At 48.9% G+C, this 16,273-nt stretch overlaps 1 protein-coding gene across 2 annotated transcripts in view; it reads right to left on the reverse strand.

Annotated features, from left to right (window-relative positions):
• Window positions 1-1,973: 1,973 nt before the first annotated feature.
• RCC1 (regulator of chromosome condensation 1) overlaps window positions 1,974-16,273 on the reverse strand; it is a 19,206-nt gene continuing 4,906 nt past the window's right edge. Inside the window, exons 2-11 of one of the 2 annotated variants that reach the window (XM_029229080.1) lie at window positions 9,020-9,101; window positions 8,353-8,460; window positions 7,360-7,547; window positions 6,999-7,178; window positions 6,076-6,172; window positions 5,839-5,961; window positions 5,178-5,333; window positions 4,813-4,932; window positions 4,313-4,465; window positions 1,974-3,377 (exon numbers count right to left, since the gene is read on the reverse strand). In XM_029229080.1, the coding sequence (XP_029084913.1) occupies window positions 3,202-3,377; window positions 4,313-4,465; window positions 4,813-4,932; window positions 5,178-5,333; window positions 5,839-5,961; window positions 6,076-6,172; window positions 6,999-7,178; window positions 7,360-7,547; window positions 8,353-8,460; window positions 9,020-9,092 (1,374 nt within the window). In that variant the 5' untranslated portion in view covers window positions 9,093-9,101 and the 3' untranslated portion in view covers window positions 1,974-3,201. The remainder of the gene's footprint in view (window positions 3,378-4,312; window positions 4,466-4,812; window positions 4,933-5,177; window positions 5,334-5,838; window positions 5,962-6,075; window positions 6,173-6,998; window positions 7,179-7,359; window positions 7,548-8,352; window positions 8,461-9,019; window positions 9,102-16,273) is intronic. The other variant, XM_029229079.1, reaches the window with a different exon arrangement.

The raw sequence follows: 16,273 nt of genomic DNA on the forward strand, positions 1-16,273 counted from the left end.
GCTGCAGAGCACAGGCTCCAGACGCGCAGGCTCAGCGGCCATGTCTCACGAGCCCCGCCGCTCCGCGGCACGTGGGATCTTCCCGGACCGGGGCACGAACCCGTGTCCCCTGCATCGGCAGGCGGACTCTCAACCACTGCACGACCAGGGAAGCCCTAAATAGTATACTTTCTATTCATTTGTAGTTTCAGATATTTTATTTATTTTTAAGAAGATGTTGTGGGTAGGAGTTTATTAATTTATTTTTGGTGTGTTGCGTCTTCATTTCTGTGCAAGGGCTTACTCTAGTTGTGGCAAGCGGGGGCCACTCTTCATCGTGGTGCACAGGCCTCTCACTATCGCGGCCTCTCGTTGCGGAGCACAGGCTCCAGACGCGCAGGCTCAGTAGTCGTGGCGCACGGGCCTACTTGCTCCGCGGCATGTGGGATCTTCCCGGACCAGGGCTTGAACCCGTGTCCCCTGCATTAGCAGGCGGATTCTCAACCACTGCGCCACCAGGGAAGCCCCAGATATTTTAGGGACTGCCCCTCATACATACACACTTCTCCATCTTCTGACTATAATTTGTCAAAACACTTAACATTATTATGACTTTGCAAATATTATTTATAGCTGAGCCATATGGGGTGATTACATTTGTTTTGGGGTAACCAATTCAGGTTGGAGGAGGATGGGAGAAAAGGTAAAATTGAGAATATCTGATGTGTTTGAACACAGAAAATGGGATTTACACTTCTGATAGCGATATGAACACCGAATAAATGATACTTACACCAAAAAACTAAGCATGTGAAAAACAAGGCAATTATTAACTACAGGGAACTTTAAAATGTTCAACGGTCATAACAGCAAAGGTTTGTGGGGCCTTTGCTATGTGCCTGAAACTGTTCTAACATATGTAAAGCACCTACAGAGAGCTTTATAACTCTTATGTTCAATACAAGGAAAAGAAACTGAGGTTCTGGGCTCGGGTGGAGGCTGATTTAAATTCTAGCCTAGTCTGTGCCACTTGGTAGCTTGGCCTCAAGCTAGACACTCATGGACTTTTTCCTGAGGGACAGCAATTCCCACTGCACAAGGCGATCAAATGAGCTATCATTGTATGCAAAGTGCTTGGCACAATGCCTGGCCCCTTAAAGTCCCAATCCACAAGAGCTGTTATTAAGGATAGGGCACTTTCAACCTGCTATGTTGTCAAAAGGGAAAACTTCAGTAAATCTAATCCAACTGGACTTTTTTGGGCGGAGTGGGCGTGGGAAGAGCAGACACACAGGTGCTTCTTCACAAAGAAAATACTAAAATCAAAAGTGTGATTTTTCCCTTCTAAGAAGTCAATTTCTCATCAGGATAGTACATGCATCAAAACTAAAAGTTCAAGGAAAAAAAACCAATCACAGAATACATTTTAAGTTATTTTACATCATATTCATTTTTCCAAGAGTCACTGATATGGAAGAATCCTCCTGGTGCTAGTAAAACTTCCCTGCTCTAATATACAAACCTCCTATATCAGCACCGTTTACTGTAACTTTCTGCAGTTATGGAAATGTTCTATAAATTTCTGTATTTGCATAGCCCAGAACCATAGGCGCTAGACACTTCTGACTACTGAGGACTTGAAATGTGGCTAGTGCAACCAAGGAAGTCCATTTTACATTTTTACAAATTTAAATTAAATGTAAATAGCCACATGCAGGTACTGACCACCATACTGGACAGGTCAGCTCTCTATGATTTGGTTGCTCAAATGCCTGTGAAAATCTACAGCATTATGCATTAAGTTGTTACTGTGCAGTTAATCATGTTTAATTATACTAGCTTTTGAAATGATACAGTACATCAGTAAACTTAGCATAAGTACTTCTAGAGATGTACTGTACTCAAAAATCTCGGTTTGGGATTAGGATATTAAAAGATCCATCCCATGTCTCACACAATATACAGTATAATTTTTTTAAAATCCAGTGATTCCTGAAACATAAATACCTAACAAAAATCAATCAACTTTTTTTTATTTGTCTAGAACAGCCACTGTTCCATACAAAAAACAAAAAAACAACAAAAAAAACCCGCAGCTGACTGGCACACACCAGGACCTCTTGACATCACTGAAGCCCTAGTCTTCACCAGGGCTACAGGCATGGGGTTATTTTGCCCATCCCAACACAGCAGGTGCTCCCTTAAAAAAGCAGGGAGCATGCAGAAAACAAGTGGCCTGTTTTATAAAACTCTAAATTTATTCAAAGTGTTAAAAGATTTCACTCTCCCCTCCAAAATACTTTACATTAAAAAAAAAATCAATACTCTCTTCTATTTTTTCAGCCTCTGTACAAGCTACTGCTTCCCTTTCTGGGGACCAGTCTCTGCCCCTCCAACCCTCTTCCCTGCCCTCCCTTCACTCTCAATATTGCTGTAAGTTTGCTTATAAAGCCCTCCTTCCCCTCTCCCCGAGGTCCTGCCCTGCAGGCATAGCTTCCTTTCTGGATTTCAGGCCCTTGGCTTGCAGGTGAGGCAGGTTGGATGGGTGAGACTTGGCAGACAAGGCCTGAAGGGCAGAATGCTTTGTGCTTCTGGGAGAAAGGCTGACTGGCTTTTTTCTTGATCAAGCGGAGGATCACTGTTTTTCTTTTTGCCCCATGGGCACCTGTTCAGGGCCAAATATTTGGCTTGGGGTTGCCCATGGCTGGGTAGCCCTGCCCCTTCTCCAGTTTCCCCAGGCGTAGGTCCATGACAGCTGGGTCTCAGGACTGTACCATTTGTCTGTGGGTTGTGAAGGACAGGAAGAGTGGCACATGACTAGAGCAGGGCTTGGCAGAGCCCCGACTTCTCAGAGTATGGGCACCAAACACGCAGGAGAGGAAGTTTTGGTTTTTGATAGGCAAAACCAAGGTCAGCCAGGACCATGGGAAGTAGGGATGAGGGGGAAAGGTCTAACCACACAGCTGTGGGGTCAGCAATGTTCCTTCTGATTAAAACCCCCTCCCCTCTTCCATCTATACCACCCTCATCCTGTAGGTCCCAGGATGATTCCGGAAAAGGAGGGGAAAAAAAGAGAAGCATTCTGTTCTGCTGATGGGAAAAAGGCAGGAGATGACAGAGTACTTGGAGCTGGAAGAGGCCTGCTGGAATATGTAGACATCATGGCTTCCTTGTTCCAGGAGGGAGGTGGGGGGGCCGGAAACCAGGCCCTCAGACGCTTCATCAACTCTGTTCCTTGTCCTTGACTAGTAAGACTGTGTGCTGGCCCCCGCTGGACACAGATAAGACCACACGGTTCTCCAACTGTTTGCCTGTCATCTCCACAGGGCTCCAGACATCCTCTTCCTGTCCTGTGCCCAGCTGGTAGTTGGTGCCCATGCCCCAGGCAAAAACACGACCTACAAAGGACAGAAATACGGGCAGCTGTATCTCCAGGGTCCCAAGCCCCACCTTTCTGTAGTGTGAGAAGCCTGGCACACGAGGGTGGATTTTGGCCTGGGCCTGTGGCTGCCTGGCAATGTCCCAGCCTCCGGGCATTCAGGGAAGCTGGGAGGAAGCAAGGAGGTGATGGACAAAGAAGAGCTCTGTCAACCAGAGACCGCAGTCCTTACACATTGCCAAAAACTTCTGCCTGCTCCTAGGCGTGGCCCGACAATGACTGGCCATTCCCCAAACCCCTATATCACCTCCATTCCCAGGACCACCTGCCTTTGAGACTGCTCTGGATGCCCTCCTTTGCTTATAAAGGACTGAACCTTCACGGTGCAGTACGAGCCCCACTTCCTCAGGAACTCTTCCCAGATAATCCCAGGTCAAGCACCTCTGCCAGCCGGATTTCTCAAGGCCTCCATGGCTGTTCCACTCAGGCTTTGGTGACCACTTGTCCACACCCTCCTCTGCTGTACTTGCCAGGACCCCAACTACTAAGCCTTCTTTCTCTAATAAAATTCTAAGTACAACTCCCTGGGAAGCCAGCACCTACTAGGTTGTAAATAAAAAGGGTCACCATGGTATAAAATGTAAAGAGAAGCCTGAGTTAGGAGTCTGGAGACATGGGTTCAAGTCCTACTGCTTGTCTGGGCCTCAGTGATATATCTCCCTTTGCTGTTTTTCTCCTCTACAGAACAAATCACTTCTATTAAAATAACATGTTTACCCATTTTGTCATCAAAGCCAGAGCTTCTGACAATCGGGCCAAAAGCAACGTCACCACAAACAGTGTTCTCCACACCTCAGCTCCATCTGATGGTGGACATCAGAGGCTACTGGGCACTTCGGTAAGAACCACGACCCCCAGACTCCAACCAGACCGACTGTGGGCAGCCCCACTCACCATCCTTGGTCACAGCATATCCCACAGAGGCCCCACAAGCCACCGAAGAGACGGCGGGCAGCCTGGAGATGAATGTGGGTACGCTCTTCTCCTCGGCACCTTCCCCAAGGCCCAGCCGCCCATACTCAGCCCGGCCCAGGCTGTATGCTCTTCCTGTGGAGGAGGGAGAGAGACGAGGAGTAGCAGAGGGCATGCTCCGGGTAGGCCATGTGAGCACCTATATCTGTGGGAGCTGGTCCCCCATTCCCAGGGTGGTGAGGTCTGAAGTATCCTTTTCAGTTTTGGGGGAGGCCTGGGAGAACCCCCCCCAGGCCCCCATTGAACTCACACGTGGAAGAACACCAGGACGCTGGGGGACGGGGGCAACCCTCGTGGACCCACAGCCAGCCCAGTCCATGGAGCAGGCCCAGGTTCCGAGCACCGCCATCTCCAGAGTGTGGCCAGGCCTGTGCCCAGGGAACACTCCACCTCCAACCCAGAGATGGACCAGGAGGCCCTACCTTCTGAATCCATGCAGACTGTATGGTGCTGGCCACCAGAGAAGCCCACCCAGGACTTCGTGGAGTTCTTGAAGGATGTCAGGTTCTGAGGTACAAAGCAAGATTCTGTGCCTGGGGTTCCTGGGGGAAGAGGCCAGGACAGAGCTGTCAGGCGTGAGGGTGTCCAAGGAGCTGCCTTCTTCTTCCCCTCCCAGTGTGGCCCCCACCCCACGCCAGGGTATTTATATTCTCATTTTACAGATGAGAAAACTGAGGCTCTGAGGGGTTAGGTGACCCCACCAAGGGTGCACAACGAATGAGGGGTGGAGGCAGGACTGGAGCCCAGGTCACTCTGGGAGACCCTGGACGATGGGCTTGGGACTCACCTAGCTGATGGTAGTTGGAGAGGCCAAAGCCATATACATGGCCCTCAGAGGAGATGGCAAAGGTGAAGTAGGCACCACAGAAGGCATCCTGGAATCTGACATGGCCCCGGCTTCCCCTGGATTTCAGCATCACACACTTGGGGACCAGGAGTCGTTCTGCAGGCAGAGAGCAGGCCAGGGTCAGTGGCAGACACACACAGCCTCTCCTCTCTGCCCCATCTGTTTCTCCTTCACTGCTAAAGCCCTCGCAGGGAGGCTAGGCAGGGACTCTTGTCCCTACTATACAGAAGAGGAAACTGAGGCCAGGAGAGTCCAAGTGCCTCACTCAGACTCCCACAGCCATAGGGGTAACATTTACCTGGAACTTACCATGTGCCAGACAGTCTTTTATGTAAACTCATTTAACTTCACAACAAACCAGTGAGGTAGGTTTAGAGGTAGGTGGGTTTAGAGATGAGGAAACTATGTCCAGGGGCCCACAGCCAGTAGCTGGTAGAGCCACGATTCAAACCTGGGGTAGTCTGGCTCTAGAATCTGAGTCCTTAACTACCACCGCAGGTCCACCTGATACAAGCCTGAACACAGAGAATCCCTTCTACCTCTGACCTTCACCGGGGGTGGCTTGCCAACTTGCCCTGCCAGAGGGACCTAAGCCACCTACCGAGGCCCTGCCGGCCACCACGATTAGCAAATAATTCAGGCACGCGGCCCAGTTGGCCCTGCTCCCCGCAGCCCAAAGTACAGAGGTCGCCATCAACTGTCAGCATCACCAAGTGGTCGTTTCCTGAGGGTGAGAGGAAGGCAAGGGATGCAGGGCTTGTCTGTAAGGGCCAAGGCTGGGCCAGCCCCCCAAAAAGGTTCTCCAACTCCTGCCCAGAGTGAGTACCTGCAGACTCACCTGAGGCCACCTTCACCACGGGCGTACTCAGCTGCACCTGCACAGGCACCATGCTCTTTTTCATGGGCTCCAAGAGCCCGATCACACCATTATTGTCCTGGAAGGGAGGGGCGGAAGAGTTTTCAGCCAGTTCTTCCTGCCTCATACCAGCCAGATCCAGCTTTGCAGTCAGCCACAGAGCTGTCTGGTGAAGGGCACTGGTGCCAGATGGAGATGGAGAAGTGGGCAGGAGCCAGGCCACATAGTGCAATACTTACGAATGAAATCATACGTGGTCTGTGATTTGCATTAAAATAACAAAGGAGTTGGGGAACGGAAGGGAGTAAAGATGAAACAAGTTTGGTCATAAGCTGATAATTGTTGGGGCAAGCAGACAGAGTTCAATATAGTATTCTGCTTACTTGTATGTGTTTGAAATTATCAATAAAAAAAATTTAAAATCAGCCCCAATGAGGAAACACCAGATTCCTTTATTTTTGACATTTCAAAATAAATCGAATACTAAAGTACCAAAACAATTTTAATGCTGTATCTGCTTTTTAAACCACACTCTCCTGTCCTGGAAGTTCTGAGATGTGCCCCCAAACCCCTGAGAAGTGTGGAAGAAGGCTGGGAAGGGGAGGGGGGAGGTTGAAGGCAGGGAGATGGGTCAGTAGGCTTCCTGGCTTAGCCTCAGCCCAAAGGCATCCTTGACCCACCCCTTTCCCAAGACGCACACATCATAACATCAGAGTCCAGGGAACAGCAGTGGTGTGGACAGGACTGGATGAAGAAGCCAGAAACCTGGGTCTGGGCCCAAGCTCTGCCCAGGGCCTTGATTTCCCCAGTAAGTAAAACAGGGGTCTCATGATGGGTTATCTTTGGGGCCCCACCAGTTAATTCTGCCCACCAGCCCCCATGCCGTCTTCCAGACCCAGTCTTACCCGGAAGGAGCCCCAAAGGAAGACACGGCCATCCTCGGTGAGGGCCGCTGTGTGACTGTCTCCTGCTGACACCTGTATCACCTTCTCTTGCAGTTCTACTTTCCCAGGGACCATCTCTGAGCCCTCCACTGATGTGTCCCTTCCCAGGGCACCCTCATCATTGCAGCCGAAGGAGTAGACCTGTGCCCAGGATGCCCCCATTAGTGCAAGGCCTGGCCTCTCCGTCCGTTCTTGTTTAGGCCAATCCCTGCTTGTCTAGCCAGCTCCATCTCCACAGAGTAATGCGTGTGGTTCAAAGCTCCTTCCCCAAGCCCCCTACTAACCCCAGGCCCTGTCCCATCCTGTGCCACGCCCAACCTACCTGGCCACTTTTGCTTAGACACACAGTGTGCATGCCCCCAGCCTCAGCTTGCACGATGTCCTCTAGAATGGGCACCAGGGCTGGCTTCTTCCTCTCCATCACATTCTCGCCCAGCCCTAGCTGGCCCACGTCGCCCTGGCCCAGCGTCAGCACCAAACCCGGTTCTGTGTTGTGGGACCTATGTGAGACTGAGGGGTGAAGGAGACAGCCCCTGAGTGTGCAGGATGACGGGACAGAGGAGAGGTCACTGCACAGGCCCTGGGATCACACAGACCTGGGTTCAAGCCCCTGCCCTGCCACAGACCATCTGACCTCTCCAAGCCTAAGTTTCCTCACTGTGAAACGAGGATAACAAAAGTACTCATCTCATAGGGTTTTTGTGCAGATTAAAAACTGATCACATTATTAATGTGAGTGGAAGGAAATGGAAACGAGACACTCAATATTGGCAAATGAATCTTGGTGGAGAGGGTTAAAGAACAGTGGGGACACAAGCTAGTTTTCCCGATAGGTTGTTCTTGGTCGGGAACCATACTATCAGGGCATAATAGCGTCTACCCCTTTACCGACTGCTTACTAGTGTTAGACTGCTTTGCAGCCCCTCACATTATGCTGGAGACCTTCCATTCTTAGGGTCCCACTTTACAGAAAAGGGAACAGAGTCTCAGAGAAGGTCACAGAATAATTAGTAGAGTTTGCAGTGCATCCTCAGGCTGTGACTTAACCCCTGGACAAAGGTACACTGACCCCCACTCCGCTCCTATGTGGGAGCGGACAGGCAGCTGAAAACGAAGGGGTAGGAGTTAAGAACCCGCACAGGCTTTTGCAGACGGGAACACGCCAACCAGTGTGCGGCACAGGGCCATCTGGTGGCCAACAGCGACCGCCCGTAGCCCCGGACAGCCAATGGCGTCCAGCCCCTCCCCCTGGGGGTGTGACCAGGCTGCCAGGACTGCTGCGGCTGCGCAGAGGGTGCGCTGGGCAAGCAGCCGCCTGGTTGGGCTTTCTGGTCAGGAGGGCTCGGCCCGCAGGCACCTTGGCAGGAGCGGGCGCCTGGAACGCGGCGGGAGGCAACGACCCTCACTGCCTGGTTACCAGGGTCTGCAAAAGACAGACAGTGTCTGAGTGTGGGTCCATATTCCCCCCTCCCAGATTGGGGGTGGCTCTCTCTCCTCCCTGACTCCCTCCAGGGTCCCAGGAGAGAGGAGACCACAGCCACCTCCCTCCAGTGCTACCAGGACATGATCTCATTTTCCTCAGGACAGCCCAGTGAGGTTGCCCATTTTATGAATGGGGTAGTAGTCCAAGCTCAGTGAGGTTAGTGATTTGCTCAAAGCTATATGTAGCTAGAAAGTGGCAGAGCCAGGACTTGAACCCAGTCTGGAGGTCAATGGTCTTAACCATGATGCATTACTGCCTGGGGCAAAGCCCTAGGGTCTAGTTTTTTTGCCAGTATCTGAGTGCTTTTAGGCAAGTCTCTGCCCCTTTAAGATTCCCAGAGGGTGGGATTCAGTGAGCTACAGGAGACTCTCCAGCTGGGTGGAGTTCCTGGACTTCCAGGCCCCTCAGCTTCAAATCTCAGGGAGAAAGGAACCCAGTTCCAGATTCTGGGGGTGCCAAGAGGCCACCCATACTGAAGTAGAGGCCAAGGCCAACTTACCCTTCACCTTCTTGCTTTTGGGGAGGGCATCTTCGGTGGGTGACCTTCTCTTAGTTATACGCTTGGGTGGCATCTTCCTGTCCTGAAAAACCCAGGCAAATACTCCATGTCAGAAATGGCAATCATTTTCCTGCTCTAATTAGGCAATATTCATCAAAAACCCTAAAAAAAAAAGTGAGAAGAGATGCCCAGCAATTCCACTTCTCAGAATTTATCTGAGAAGAACCAAATAATAAATACACCCAAAGATTAAGATCCACAAATATTCTCTACTGTATTCTTCATAACATTAAAAAAACAACAAAAAATGGAGCAACCCATACACTCAGGAGTAGGGGACTGGCTAGATAATATGTGGTATATTGATGATAAAACAGGACGAAGCCATTAAAAGTGATGCTTTCAGAGATTTATTTACTGAATCATTGCCAAGTAATATAAACAGATTGAAAAACAGCCCATCATCCTATTTGTGGAAAAGAGAAAGCATACACATATAAAAATGTGTGGAAGGAAATACATTCAATATTGATAATGGTAACCTCTGGAAAATGGGATTATGGACAACTTTTACTTCTTTCTTTGTAGTTTACCTATATTACCGAAGCTACAAGAAACATTACATGTATTTTTAAAATTTTATTATAAAAAATTAAAACATTGAAGAACATTAAGTGAAGTATCCCTCACAACTCCTCCCAACCCCAACATAACCACTAGTAACTCTGGTTATACATAACTGCCATAATCAGACCACACACACACAAAGCCGTTCTCATTAAATAAAAGCAAACCAAACCATCTGTGCCCTTTGATCCAAAATGCCACCACTCCTGGGAGGAACTTGGCTTTCCTCTAAGCAGTCCAACAAGAGATAAACACTGTATACACACTCACACAAACAGACGGTGTTACAAAAGGGGGAAAGGAAATCACCTGTGGGTGACAAGAAGGGCTGTTGCACCTAGCACGATCCCGGGCAGCTGAAAGCCTCAGCCCTGAGCCCTTCACTCCTTAAACTAACTGCTGCTGCCTTGTCTCCTCAAGACCTCTGAGAATAGACTTTCTCCATGGCTATCTCAATTCCAATCCAGCCCAAATTGTGTCGAAAGCCTTTTCCCCCCACATAAGCAGCTTTCGAAATAAATCTTTATTGAGTCCTGGCTTCAAGGTTATGAAAGACAGTTCAGTTGTCTAAGCCTTAGGCTCTCAAACTCTAACGAGGGCAATTTGCAGCTACCCAGATGCAAAAGTGGTAGAGCAAGTGGTGGTTAAGAGGAGCCAGAATATGTGCTCAGTTGCTTTCTAGCTGTTTGACCTTGGACAAAGTTATTTAATCTCTTCATGATTCAGTTTCCTCCTCAGTAAAACGGGGATAATAATAGTACCCACACCCTGTTGTGACAGTCTATGACTAATTGAGCTAATTCTGTAAAAGTAATAACATAGTAAGTGCTCAATAAATCAATGCTGGTGTTATAACATCTAGGGTCTGTCCCAGGTGATGCTCAGGCACAGCTCTAATCTAATCTAACCCACCTCTCCTCCATTCTACGGAAAAGGGATGGAGACTCTACCCAAGGCTACAAATGGAAAGAGAACTTCAAGAGACCTTCTCAGGCTCCTCTGTGGGCCTAAGCAGCACCCCATTCTTCCTCCCTCCCTCCCTTCCTTCCTTCCAGTAGGTCCTAGAGCCTCAGCCTCTCCAGCTCCGCATTCCATGGTATATGAGCACAAAGTGAGTGGCCAGGAATTTCCAGGCCATTTCTGCTGACTATCCTGGGGGAAGAGAACAAAGTACCGAAGATGGCGAAATAGCCAAAGGCCTACAATCCGCCAAGGCTGTGTAGGTTGAGCCTCTGCAGGTTGAGCTTCTACAGGTTGTGACTGGCCCAGTTTTGACTCTGTTGAGGCATTTCCGTGTTTCACCCAACTTCTATTCTCCCAGGGTTGAACTCCTCCCCTCCAAGTAGCCTCTTTGAAACCCCTTTTCCCACATTAGAAATGCACATTCCTTAGGATAAAGGGAATTGGATTCATCTGCCAGAGCTGTGGTTTGTTCAACCCTGCTTCTGTGACCATGGTTGACCTCTATGGCAGCTTTTTTTTTTTTTTAATTTATTTATTTAATTTATTTACTTTTGTCTGCGTTGGGTCTTCGTTGCTGCGTGCGGGCTTTCTCTAGTTGCGGCGAGTGGGGGCTACTCTTTGTTGCGGTGCGCAGGCTTCTCAGTGCGGTGGCTTCTCTTGTTGCAGAGCACGGGCTCTAGGCGCACGGGCTTCAGTAGTTGTGGTACGCGGGCTTAGTTGCTCCGCGGCATGTGGGATCTTCCCGGACCAGGGTTCGAACCTGCATCCCCTGCATTGGCAGGCAGGTTCTCAACCACTGCGCCACCAGGGAAGTCCCTCTCTGGCAGCTTTAACCTCTCTGAGCTGTACCCTCATCTGTAAAAAGGGAGGCAATGACCACTTCCAGGGCTGCTGTCAAGACTAAATGAAGCACTCCCCTGGTGGTGCAGTGGTTAAGAATCCGCCTGCCAATGCAGGGGACACGGGTTTAATCCCTGGTCCGGGAAGATCCCACATGCCGCGGAGCAACTAAGCCCGTGCGCCACAACTACTGAGCCTGTGCTCTAAAGCCTGCAAGCCGCAGCTACTGAGCCCACATGCCACAACTATTGAAGCCCGTGTGCTTAGAGCCCGTGCTCCGTAACAAGAGAAGCCACCACAATGAAAAGCCCGTGCACCACAACAAAGACTAACCCCCGCTTGCCGCAATCAGAGAAAGCCCGCGCCCAGCAACGAAGACCCAGCACAGCCAAAAAAAAAAGAAAAAAGACTGAATGAAATGTTTGTAAAGGACCTTGGAGTGCCAAGCACACAGTAAGTACTCAATACGTGGCAGCATGTACTCATTTATTCCATGAATGCCTATTACCACTGCCAGGTGTAGCAAGGAAAAAGAAAACTAACCCTCTCCCTGTTCTCATGGAGCTTAATTCTAGTGGGAAAGACACACACACACATACACACACACACAGAGTATTATTACACATGGTGTTGTGTGAAGGATAGGCAAGGCACAACACTGTAAACGTACTTAATGCCACTGAACTATATACAATTAAAAATGGTTAAAATGGTCAATTTTATGTTATGTGTATTTTACCACAGTAAAAAAAAAAAGCGAGAAAAACTGGGACGGGGGAGGAGATATAGGTCAGATAGGTAACATTTGGGCTAAGGCTTGAAATACTAGCAAGAAAAAGCTAGCAGGGGAAGACCCGGACAAAAGCATGTGATGTGCTCAGGAACCTGGGGAGGCCAGCAGGGCTGTAGGTGGACAGCGATGGATCACATGGCACAAGGGGAGCAGGCGATGGATCATACAAGGCCTAGTAGGGAAAACAGAAGAGTTTTAAGAAAAATGTCTTCTTAACGATTGTTCTGGCTACTGTAGAGAAAATGCAATGGTTTGGAAGAGGAGGAGATTGCAGGCATCCAAATGAGAGAAGTCAGCGACTTGATTTGGTCTGAGGCAAGAGAGAAAAGTAGACAAAACAGATCAATTTAGGAGACAGGCTTGCTTTGCTGGTGGATTAGATGTGGGGAATGAGGGTGAGGGAAGAACCCAGAATGACTTTTTCATCCTATAAAACCCAGCCTCCCTGATCCCCCATGAACTTGGCCAAACACAAGGACCCCCAGGCTTTGGCTTAAGTGAATAAGTAGATGGTCGACTTCCAGTTACTGAGAACACTGTGGGACAAACAGGAGAGGAGAGACTGGGAGGTCCACCTCACCAGGCATTTTTGTTAAGTGTGAAGTGCGTGGGAGCCGACCAAGAAGGGATGTTAAGTAGGCAGAGCTGGATGGGTTAAGGAGTGTGGGACGTAACAGGTATCCACTGTTTCTTGTACCCCTGGCCAGGTTGCCAGCCAGTTCACTGTGTCCAGGGCCCTGTCCCGCCAAGGGCATATTTCCCATCAGTTCATCAGAATGACCTGTACCAGTTAGCTGTGCTGGGGAGGGAGACTGTGTAGTAGCATGGAAAAGTACTTACAGCCAGAAGTGAGAAAAAAGGGAACAGAATAATATCAGCACATTGCTGCTGATGTTGGGTTGACCTGTGGGCAAGGCCTGGGGTGGAGAAAAATAAAGGCTATATGAGGTATTTGGTGTCATGGGTCATTAACCAAAAAAAAAAGTGTTAGTGTGGGTTGGAACAGACCCAGGCAATATCTCCTTAGCCACCTGTGTTTTGGGCTAATATTCTGGGGCATCTCACTGCAAGCTAACCACACTAATCCCACTTTACAGACGAGGAAACTGAGGCTCAAAAAGGTAAAGTGTCTTACCCAAGACTGGACGAGGAAATCAAGATCTGTACCAAGTACCTAGTCACTCAGACCCCAGGGCTGGTGCCCCTACCTACTTCCTCCCCACACTCCCCAGTCCCTCAGCCTGTCTGAGAACTCTCCCTCATACTCTCTCCCCCAGAAAAGACAGAAGCTTGTCTCTCCTCTCCCTACTGCCCACCCCCATCGCCATCCCGCTCTACAAGCCATTCATGATCTTTTTAAACCTCAAACCTGAAACAAGCTGCTTCCTTGCTCAGACTCCTCAGTGGCTCCCTCTGCCCACATTTCTTAACCTGGTACTAAAGACCTCCAGGGTCTGACACTAACACGACTTTTGGCCTCCTACCTTATCTGTCACATCGTCCCTTCTCTTCTCACACAATCTTAGACTGCCTACTATTCTCTCCATACCATGTGCATCTCTGTACCATCCCATCCCTATCCTACTAGAAGAAGTTCTGCTCAAAGTCACCTCCATTGGTAAGCCATCTCTGATCCCTCTCTCAATCCTAAAGGAATCATTCTCGCAGAGAAATTAGGGCAGACTTTTAGATCATGATTATTTAAATTTACCTGTCTATCCACCATATCAATCTGCTCCTTAAAATGAGTCTCTCGGGGACACTGGCCTTGCCTACTTTCCATATGCCAACAACCTTCAACTTCTCACAACAAGCTGAAGAAGGCACTGTCACTCCTATTTCACAGTTGAGGGAACTGAGGCTCAGAGAAGTCAATTTACTTGCTTAAGTTCATACCATCAGAAAGGAGAGCCAGGAACAGAATCCAGGTATATCTGATAATAAAAACAAAACAAGAATGGTTGGCTAAAGGCAGGCCGTGATCCAGGCAGGGGTCGAGGCAGCCTGGACAGGCCTCCCCAGGATCCCCTATGAGCTTGGCCAAAGGCAAGGAGCAGAGGGCAGCAGCCTGCCGAGGGGGACAGGATAGTGAGAGCAGAGAGGAGCTCGGAGGCAGCTAGGGCCTGGGAGGGTGGGCCACGTGGGTGACAAATCTGCTGAAAGATGTATGGAAGGACGACGGGTACAACTCCATGCTGTGGTGGAGAGAGCACTGGCTTTCAAGTCCAACACACCTGAGTTCCCTTTGAGCCTGACAGTCTTCATCTCTCAAACAGAGGACTCCAGGCACTGCAGGGTGCTGCTGTGAGCAATCCCCGAGGCAGGATGGAAGATGAGAGGGCACCTTCTAAAAGGTGGAGCCCTGTACCCATGACCCACCTGCATATCCTCTACCGTACATATCAGTCCTTTGACAGACTCCCTCTCTAACAGCTCTGGGTGTGTTTTCTTAGCCAGACACTGAGCACCTGGGCTAAGAATAAGTAGTAGTCTTTTGTCCCTACCCTGCACCCAACAGACAAACACAGCTTCCATCTTCAAGGAGTTTACAGTGTAGGAGAAGAGTGAGATACAATCCAATAAGTCAGATACAGAGACAACTTCCACCAATAGGCATCTAAGGTGTGCCAGCCTCTCCTAGAACATTCACACCTGCCCTTGGAGGTGTGATCATCCTGGCTTTACAGATAAGAAAGTGGAGGCTCAGAGGAAGGTGCCCCAGGTCACATAGAGGTGGGATGACAGCCCAGGTCTCCCAACCACTCACCACTAGGACGAGAGCATCCCCCCTCCCTACTTCTCTCTGGGCCTCAGTTTCCTCATTTGGTGAATGAAGGCACAGCAGACTAGACAGTCTACCAGGGCCGTGGTGTTCCTGCAGTGACCTGCTATGACCTCATCTCTGCAAAGGGAGACAGAGCCCTCTCTGACCACGGCAGCTGTCCCCACCCACCCCGACATCAGGAGACAGACACTTGCCCACCAGACGCAATGGCTAAAGAATCTCTTTGTGAGAAAAGTCCCCAGGAGGGATGGAAAAACATATTCCATTCAAATGGAAAGCAAATAAATCTGGAGCAGCAATACTCATATCAGATAAAATAGACTTTAAAATAAAGAATGTTACAGGAGACAAGGAAGGACACTACATAATGATCAAGGAATCAATCCCAGAAGAAGATATAACAATTATAAATATATATGCACCCAACATAGGAGCACCTCAATACATAGGGCAACTGCTAACAGCTATAAAAAAGGAAATCGACAGTAACACAATAATAGTTGGGGACTTTAACACCTCACACCAATGGACAGATCATCCAAACACAAAAGTAATAAGGAAACACAAGCTTTAAATGACACAATAGATGAGATAGATTTAATTGATATTTATAGGACATTCCATCCAAAAACAACAGATTACACTTTCTTCTCAAGTGCAAACAGAACATTCTTCAGGATAGATCACATCTTGCATCACAAATCAAGCCTCGGTAAATTTAAGAACATTGAAATCATATCAAGCATCTTTTCGGACCACAACGTTATGAGATTAGAAATCAATTACAGGGAAAAAAACGTAAAAAACACAAACACATGGAGGCTAAACAATACGTTACTAAATAACCAAAAGATCACTGAAGAAATCAAAGAGGAAATCAAAAAATATCTAGAGACAAATTACAACGAAAACACGATGATCCAAAACCAATGGGATGCAGCAAAAGCAGTTCTAAGAGGGAAGTTTATAGCAATACAAGCCTACCTCAAGAAACAACTCAAATGAACAACCTAACCTTACAGCTAAAGGAACTAGAGAAAGAAGAATAAACAAAACCCAAAGTTAGTAGAAGGAAAGAAATCATAAAGATCAGAGCAGAGGGCTTCCCTGGTGGCGCAGTGGTTGAGAGTCCGCCTGCCGATGCAGGGGACACGGGTTCGTGCCCGGTCCGGGAAGATCCCACATGCCGCGGAGTGGCTGGGCCCGTGAGCCATGGCCGCTGAGCCTGCGCGTCCGGAGCCTGTGC

This window comes from Monodon monoceros, unplaced genomic scaffold, assembly GCF_005190385.1.
Source record: "Monodon monoceros isolate NGI ecotype Baffin Bay Population unplaced genomic scaffold, NGI_Narwhal_1 Super_Scaffold_18, whole genome shotgun sequence".
NCBI lineage: Eukaryota > Metazoa > Chordata > Mammalia > Artiodactyla > Monodontidae > Monodon > Monodon monoceros.